The sequence below is a fragment of the Danio rerio genome, chromosome 23 (genome assembly GCF_052040795.2).
Source record: "Danio rerio strain M-AB ecotype USA chromosome 23, GRCz13ab, whole genome shotgun sequence".
Taxonomy (NCBI): domain Eukaryota; kingdom Metazoa; phylum Chordata; class Actinopteri; order Cypriniformes; family Danionidae; genus Danio; species Danio rerio.
In genome coordinates, this window is record NC_141043.1 from 34,000,204 (window position 1) to 34,009,460 (window position 9,257).

Genomic DNA, 9,257 nt, shown 5'->3' on the forward strand with positions numbered 1-9,257 from the left:
AAAAATCCTAAAACTGTACAGTACAATATCAATATAATTCATTCATTCATTCATTTTCGGCTTAGTCCCTTTATTAATCTGGGGTCGGCACAGTGGAATAAACCGCCAACAATCCAGCATATGTTTTATGCAACGAGTGATCTTCTGATTTGGTTGCATATTATGTTGTGTACAAAAATATTTTTCAGTTTTATAAATTCGTTAAATCCATGAATAAGACTAAAATTAAAATTTACTGTTCATTTTGATCGCTCAGAATATTATTCTTAAGAATTAATCATTGATTCATTCATTTTCCTACAGCTTAGTCTTATTATTTCAGAGGTTGCCACAGATTCCCTTCCAGCCGCAACCCAGTATTAGGAAACACCCATACTCGCTCATTCACACACACACACACACACACACACACACACACACACACACACACACACACACACACACACACACACACACACACACACACACACACACAAAGGCCAATTTAGTTAAACCAATTCCCCTATAGAGCATGTCTTGGGGTTTCCTCTGGGTGCTCCTGTTTTCCCCACAGTCCAATCAAAACGGGGAGAACACACAAACTCCACACAAAAAAGCCTCCTGGTCCAGCCAGAATTTGAACCAGCGACCTTCTTGCTGTGAGGTGACAGTGTAAACCACTGAGCCACCGTGCTGCCCCTTAATAATAGTTAATCTTATTCAATAATAATAAAAATATTCCTAACTAATCTGTGCAAATTAATACACTGATTACCAAAACAAAGATTTTTATTCAAAGTCTCATCATTTGCTTTTCATGTTTCAAGTGGTGGTCCTCTGTTGACGTCAATTTAAGGGTTTCAACAGCAACTGTACTATTTTTCAATCTCCTGAACCACACCACTTTTTACCATTAGTTTGCAATGAGAAAACTCAATATTCCATTTCAGTTTGAAATACATCAAAGTACAAAGTACAGTTCGAAGTTCATCAGTATATTGGAAAAAGTATTAACCGTTTTCGACTCTCTCTGACTTCAATGTAAAATTGCACTGACTAGCACCTCAGTGATTAGCACTGTCATCTCACAGCTAGAAGGTCACTGGTTCGAGTCCCAGCTGGGTCATTTCAGTCTGGTATTTCTGTGTGGAGTATGCATGTTCTCCCCGTGTTCATGTGGGTCTCCTCCGGGTGCTCCAGTTTCCCCCACAGTCCAAAGACATGATGAACTAAATTTGCCAGATTGTGTGTGTAAATGAGAGTGTATGGGTGTTTCCCAGTACTGGGTTGCAGCCGGAAGGGCATACACTGCGTAAAACAAATGCCTGAATAGTTGGCGGTTCATTCTACTGTGGCGACCCATGATAAAGGGACTAAGCTGAAGGAAAATGAATGAATGAAAGATTTCACTAATTAATTAATCATGAATACACAAACAATAGTGTTTCTTTCCACTTTCAGCCTCCTAGACACAAGATGATGTCAAAAGATGGAAATATGCAGAGGTAAGCCTGATTAATTTGTTTGCACATGCCATATATTCCATTCTCAATTTACTGAAGCTAATTACTCAAGAGTTTGCTTTCCCAACAGGATGGTTCTCAAAACTGCCATGACAAAACCCAACAAGAACTGGAAGTACCTCAGTCATGAAGCTGCCCTTCTTGACCGAGAGGACGCCTGCAAGACTTGGGACTGTCCTATCATGCCTCCCAGTTTCCCAGGACTGAACCTAAACCACGAACTGACTCCGAGAAGCCACACAGCTCCAGAGAGGACCAGCATCCGTATCTATTACAGCCCACCATCAGCAAAGAGAATCCAAATGAGCTCTCTGATACCCGGAGAAGAGGAAGAGCAGGAGGAGAGCCAGCAACCACATTTCACTGCCGTTTCCTCTGGCCTTGAAAAACAAGATTGGGTATCTACGTATGAAAACTGGCTGCGTAGCCTGTCGTTTGACTGCCAAAGTTTGATGGAGAGAGATTCTGAGTCTTCTTCTGGTCTGCGGACCTCCAGTATTGGGTCTCCGTCGCGGTTAGCCTTCAATAGCATGGACGTCTCGGCCAACCTGAGTGATGACATGAAGGAAATTACTGCCAGCGTTCTCCAACCCAGCTCTTTAGAGAGGAAAAGAGCCAAGGATTTTGGGAGCAAAGTGGTGAGTGTTGCGAGTACAGGAACTCAAACTCAATCCCGACCGCAGGTGACCACAATTGGGCTACAGACCGACGGACCTCGAAATCTTTACGCAGCAAAGCACTGGTCGCCCCGTGTCACTTCGTTTGTTTCCACAAGAACCCAACAAACGTCAGCACCATTGGAAAGAGTTTCAGAACGGTTTCAACCTCATAACACCTCGCCGAAAATACAACGCAGACACTCTGCTTCATCTCTGAAGTCTTCGTCGTCTACTTCGGTCTCGTCGTCTTCCTCTTTCACCACATCATCTTTATCCTCCTCATCTCTGAGTGCTTCTTCCAGGCTGGATTATGGAACGAAGGAGCGTGGATTGTGGGCTTCGCCATCCAACAGGCCCAACTCGGTGTCAATGCAGACCAGTGATAAACCTGGTGGACGAAAAAACGTGAGAGTGCACAAGTACGGCCTGGTTCACGAGTTCCTGCGTAATGTATGCGGTCGAGGAGAGAAAACCAACGTAGAGATGGAGAAAGTGCCAGTGGCTCGAAGGGATCATGTTAGTCTGGCGGCGGGTTCAAAGAAATCTGAACACCCCCCGTCTCGAATTCCAGCGGTGACGGTGGTCCGAAATGATAGCATCACCAAAATTGTGAACCGCAGGTTTATGAAACAAAACCAAAAGGAAGAGGCTGTGTGTCAGAGCCAGACCCAAACTCAGCGGCAAACTGACAAGGGTTCAATCAGCAGGAACAAGGGCTTGGAGGTTAGTAAAGATCAGCACATTCAACACATGATGATAGGTTTGATGCTGTGGGAATGATATACAGCAGGGAAAATAAGTATTGAACACGTCACCATTTTTCTCAGAAAACATATTTCTAAAGGTGCTGTTGACTTGAAATTTTCCCCAGATGTTGGTAACAAAGAAATCCATATATGCAATGAAAACAAAACTATTAAGTCACGCATAATAACATAAAATGATGCAGGGAAAAGTATTAAACACATGAAGAAAGGGAGGTGTAGAAAGGCAGTGAATACCCAGACCGCAGCTGAAATCTTCATCATTGTAAATAAATATTAGCTGCTTCAGTCCAACATCTATATTACCAGAATGATGAAGATAAAACCAGGGTGGACATTTCAACTAGAAAATGATCCAAAACACAGCCAAGGAAACTCTCAAGATTTGATTGAGGAGACCCACAGAACCATCAAGATTTTACACTCTGTTGAAGTCACACTTCAAAAAAAACTCACACCTGAGCAATGCATGTGACTTCCTTCTCCATATGAGAGGCGTCTTTAAGCTGCCATCAGTAAAAAATCATTTTATATAAAGTAACAAATAGTTCAGTACTTTCTTCTTGTGTCATTACACACTGTAAAAAAATCGTAAAAAGGTCAAATGACTGGCAGCTACGGTTGCCAAACAAAAACTAAAGAATTCCGGTAAAATTTCTTTGTTGAAATAAAATACAAAAAATAATAAATGTTCAGATATTTTTATTGACTTGTTTACTGAAAAACACTTATTTTACAGACTTTTCTTATATTGTTACAATCAAATACTTTCAATAAAGTAACACACTAACCCCCGGTTTCACAAACAAGGTTTAAGGCTAGTCAAGATTAAATTGCTTGTTTGAGCTGACTCAACTCAAAATAACTTGCGGTGAGATGTCTTAAAATATGTCAGTGTCATTTTTTTGTCTCCAGGTGCACATCAGTCATATTTTTCTAAGGCCATTTTTTATAAATGTTTCTTAAATAGCCTAATTTAATTAAGGCCTAGTCTTGGCTTAATCTAAGCCCTGTTTGTGAAACTGGGCCTAAAAGTTTCACAAAGAAACAGTCATTTTACAAACTTTTCTATTATTATTATAATCGAACACCATAAATAAAGTGATTGCACTAAAAGTTCAAGAAAAACAATGTTTTTTAACAGGAGTTTTCCCTACATCATTACAATTAAACGCTTTTAATAAAATGTTAAGGCATGCTCAATGTTGTTATTGAACAGTTTTATTGTGGATCAAAAAAGTCTGGAAAAAAAACATCATACAAGATACAACTTACTGAAATTCTCACAACTTTAAAATTACAAGAATTAAAAAAATGTTAGCATGGTCATAAACTTTAATATAGCGAGGTGCACAAGTATTTACAATTATTTAAAATTATTTTCAAGTATTTACTTGCTTATGTATGAAGTATTTATATGCTTTTATTACATCTCATTTAGATTTTTGTAACTCTTTATTTGGGGGTCTGCCAGCCGATTCACTTAAGATTTTACAATAAGTTCAAAACTCAGCCGCACGTGTGTTAACCCACACATCATCTGGCTCTCACATTAACCCTGTACTTCAACAGTTACACTGGTTGCCTGTTAACTCGTGCATCGATCCATTTTCTTATCAGGCACCTAAATTGTGGAATGCTCTCCCCACAAACATCAGGAACGCCAGTTCCCTGGACTGTTATAGGAAACTTCTTAAAACTCATATTTTTATTATTGCTTATAACCTATGAGGCTTTCTTTTAATATGTTTTACCATTATTATCATTCTTACTTTTTTGTGTATTTCATGTTCTTCTGTATATTGATGCTCTTGTTAGCGCTTTGAGTCTGAGAAAATCGCAATATAAATAAAATTTATTATTATTATTAATTAATTGCTTTAATTTTATCTAATTTTAAATGTACTTTTAAAAATCAGGAAAAAACACTGTGTACACACAGCAATTTTGTTGTTAATTGCAGAGTGTTAGTTTACAGATTTTTTGAGGAGTTTTGAATATAGTTTAAAATAACGGAAAAAATACTGTATAAATAAAAAAAACAAAAATGACAAACTGTCAAACTAATTTGATGGTTAATTTAGAGAGATTGTTTGTCATTTTAGTTTTGAATAGAATTTGAAATATCAAAAAATTACTATAAAAAAATACAGATTTACTTTAAAATTTGTTTTTACAGTGCACAGAACTAGTTTTTCTGATTGTTTTTTTTTTTTAGATGATGTGAGGTGTGCGATACTTATATTGTTGGCTGTATCATTGCTCCATACTAAGAAAGCAGAACTTAAAATGTGCAACAATCATTTGGATTCTAGTGACTCTGAAAATGTTGCGAAAACAAATGCACAGTTTTTCATAGTTCCTGTCTGAGTACGGATGGAAGCATCCACTTTTTGGCATGTTTGTACTGCAGGAAAGAGGAACTGTTTCAGTTCTAGTAATGCCTTTTGAGGGAGCTAAATTTCAGAGTAGGGTCTAACCCATCACAAAATTAATTATCAGTAGCACAAATACAGTATATGTATCTTACAAGAGGTATACATACAGAAAGCTAGTGTTAGCACCATTCACCTGCAGTTTTGTCTGCGGTACCCTCAAGGTTTTCAGTGCTGAAGTGGGTTATTAACGTCCTATGACGTTGTGTGCCTCCTGGGCAATAACTACATGCACTACAGAATGTTATGTTTACACACAAATGCACAAATTACATTTAAATGCATCAGCTTTTCACAGCGTAATACACACTACACACTACTCATGAGTACTTTTAAAAGGGCTACTTTTTACTCCTATTTACCAGATACTTTTACTCTACTTGCACTACATTTTTAAGTAATGGTACTTTTACTTGAGTATGATTCTTCAGTAATCTTTCCACCACTGGTGGTCATAAGCTAATTTTTTTTTTTTTATTCAAATGAGCTGTAAGCAGTTTTATATACGTCATTACTTAACAAGGGGATTGAGTCTTAAATCAGTAGTGGTAAACAGATGATAATAAGATGAAATAAGGTGTTTTTCGAGAGAACATAGCCCTGTTCACAGAGTAATACTAGTAAATATCTGTAAAACTGCTGAAATTAATTTACCCATATTTTTTAAAAGGGCATGTTCACACATGATTTCTTTATAGAAAGTTATGGGTAATTTTCTTGAAGAGTCTGTTTGTGTGAAAGGGGCTAATGTCTGAATGTGATTTTATTTGTCATAATACTAAGCCACAACTTCATTCTTTCTCCTGTCTTTGTCAGGAAGGAGCCTGTGACTGCAGCTCACGCTCTCTGACATCCTGCTTCGCTCGACCCTCACAAAAAAACTCTCGACCCAGTCAAAACAAGCCTCGTTCACACGAACACCCTCCATCTCGAGGTAAAAGCGATCCACTTGTCTAATAGGAGTCATCAGGAAGCTTAAGGGATCAGCAGGCCAGGATGGATCATTCACGTATTTCTACATATCACCCCTTTTGAGATCCCGATATATTTTTGCTTACTTGATTACTCATTCATCTTTAATTTATCATGTTAAAATCCATTCCACAAAATTTCCATTAAAATCAGCATTTAAAAACAATCTGCCTCCTTGGACTGGGGTTACAGGAACACTCCACTTTTTTATAAACAGGCTCATTTTACAACTCTCCTAGAATTAGATATTTCAGCTTTAGCATTTTTGAAAACAGGATGAATACAGGAATATAGGAATGTGTCAACATTGGTTATTATTAGCATTAAAAGTGATAACAGAGCCAATACAGAATGAATAAAGTTGGTAGTGTGCAAGGATTCCCGTTCCAGATGTTTTTATACCACATTTATGCAAGTTTTTATTTTTAAGACCCTTGATGAACTTTGTTCAATTTTTGACATTTCTTAAACATAATCCGATTGTATGCATTAAGGAATGAGTGTAGCAAAATAAATTGTTGTTAGATGCCTTATAAATGTCAACTGTTTTTCATTGTCTGTGTTTAAGAGGGGTCCAAGCGACTATTTTTTGTCCTTTGTAACTTTATGAAATGTAAAACTTTTTTTATCATGTTAATAAACACTGATCCATGGCTATTATTGTCTCTTTTTATTTGATTTGTAGACATGTCTTATAACAAGGTTTCAGGCTTTGGTTTTCATTTGTAGCAACAAAAGCCTCCCAAAACATTTGGTTTGGAAAATGCTGGTTTGAATATTGTGATTTATAATTACATCTAAGTCTATGTGACAACAGAGAAATACAAAAGTAGGCCTATGTGATTCCAATAAGCTATATAATAAATGTGGGATATAAACAGTAATGATTTATGAAAAATGCATTTATTCCACTAGGGTATGGTAGGCTACGTTATTTATTTATTCATTTATTTATTTATTCATTGGGATAACCCCCTTGAGATACACAGTTAAAGTCAGAATTATTAGCTCCCCTGTTTATTTCCCCCCCCAATTTCTGTTTAACAGAAATATTTTCTTCAACACATTTCTAAACATAATAGTTTTAATAACTAACTTCTAATAACTGATTTATTTTATCTTTGCCATGATGACAGTAAATAATATTTGACTAGATATTCATACAAGACACTTATATACAGCTTTTAGTGACATTTAAGGTCTTAATTAGGTTGATTAGGTTAACTAGGCAGGTTAGGGTAATTACGTAAGTTATTGTATAATGATGTTTTGTTTTGTAGAAAAAATCGAAAAAATATATAGCTTTATATAGCTATTATATAGCTTTATAAAAGAAAAAAAAAATCAAACGGGGGCTAATAATTTTGACTTCAACTGTTACATCTCATTTTCTAGGAGGTCCCACAATTAATCACAATCACATAATAATAACACCAGAAGACAAAAACAAAATAAAATTACACAACATCCCCCACAGACACGCGCGGGCACAAAAACATTAACAATAGGGGTAGTATACAGTTGAAATCTGAATTATAATGATTTTTTTTCTTTTTTTAATTATTTTCCAAATGATGTTTAACAGAGCAAGGACATTTTCACAGTATGTCTGATAATTATAATGTTTCTTCCGGAAAGAGTCTTATTTGTTTTATTTCAGCTACAATAAAAACAGTTAATAATTTTTTTAAACCATTTTAGGGTCAATATTATTTGCCCGTTTAAGCTATATTTTATTTCGATAGTCTACAGAACAAACCATCATTATACAATAACTTGCCCAATTACCCTAACCTGCCTAGTTAACCTATACCCAGTTAAGCCTTTAAATGTCACTTTAAGCTGCATAGAAGTGTCTTGTATAAATATCTAGGAAAATATTATTTACTGTCATCATGGAAAAGATCAAATAAATCAGCTATCAGAAATGAGTTATTAAAACAATTATGCTTAGAAATTTGTTAAAGAAATCTTCTTTATCTCTCTATTAAACAGAAATTGACAGAAAAAAATAAACAGGGGCGCCAATAATTCAGGGGGGCTAATAATTCTGACTTTAACTACATATACATACAAAAAGATACACAGATCCATAAATCAAATCACTACTTAAATAATAACATCCTCAGGTAAAAAATAAATCTGAACAAAATGTCTTGCTTGATAATTTAAGGAAAATAATGTGGATACTTAAAATAAATAGGCTACATATAAATATAAATTGAAGCCAGTGAAATGCCTTGTGTACAAAGATGACCACTGCTGTAGATCATACATTATACAATGATGTGTGTAAAAAAACAACCCAGAACAAATCTGCAAAGTCTATTATATTAAGTATTATGAGGAGCAAAATCTAATTTCGATGCAGTCTGATAAACAATATCACAATAATCAAAAATTGGAAATGAGTTGAAGAGCAGGTTTCTTGCGAACGCTAAATGAAAAACATTGTCTACACCGATGTATGGTACTAACTCCAAGGTTAACTTTATTTATAATATGAATAATATGTGATTTAAAGGAAAGTTTCAAATCAAGCCACACTCCAACGGTATTTAATCGTGTCAACTTTACGCAAAGAAAAACCGTCATTACATATTATAGAAAATAAGTAACTTTTTGGTTTAAGTTATAACTTATTGTGAGCATGCATGATAACCTTTCTATCAAGTTTGCGATTGATTTTTCCATTCATAAATATTTACTGACTCCTAGTGGGTAGATAGTGTAGTGCAGGGGGTTTCAATCTTTCAGATGTCATTGACCTTCAAATTCCAAGTCTTGTCGTTCAAGGCGAGGGGAATCTACTTACTTTTAAGACCCTGTTTGCAATGTAAAAGTAATATTTCGAGTGCGTTAAAAGTGTCTAATCATTTAAAAATAATAATTTCATGTGCTTGTTTATTTTAATTTATGTAAAAA

General features: G+C 35.6%; 1 protein-coding gene across 2 annotated transcripts in view; it reads left to right on the plus strand.

The window, feature by feature from the left end:
- Positions 1–6,989, plus strand: part of si:ch211-197l9.2 — a 71,519-nt gene extending 64,530 nt beyond the window's left edge. For both annotated transcript variants that reach the window (XM_087307434.1, XM_087307433.1), the window contains 3 exons: positions 1,441–1,484; positions 1,573–2,884; positions 6,177–6,989. In XM_087307434.1, coding sequence (XP_087163560.1) covers positions 1,441–1,484; positions 1,573–2,884; positions 6,177–6,317 — 1,497 coding nt within the window. In that variant the 3' untranslated portion in view covers positions 6,318–6,989. The remainder of the gene's footprint in view (positions 1–1,440; positions 1,485–1,572; positions 2,885–6,176) is intronic.
- The last annotated feature ends 2,268 nt before the right edge of the window (positions 6,990–9,257 follow it).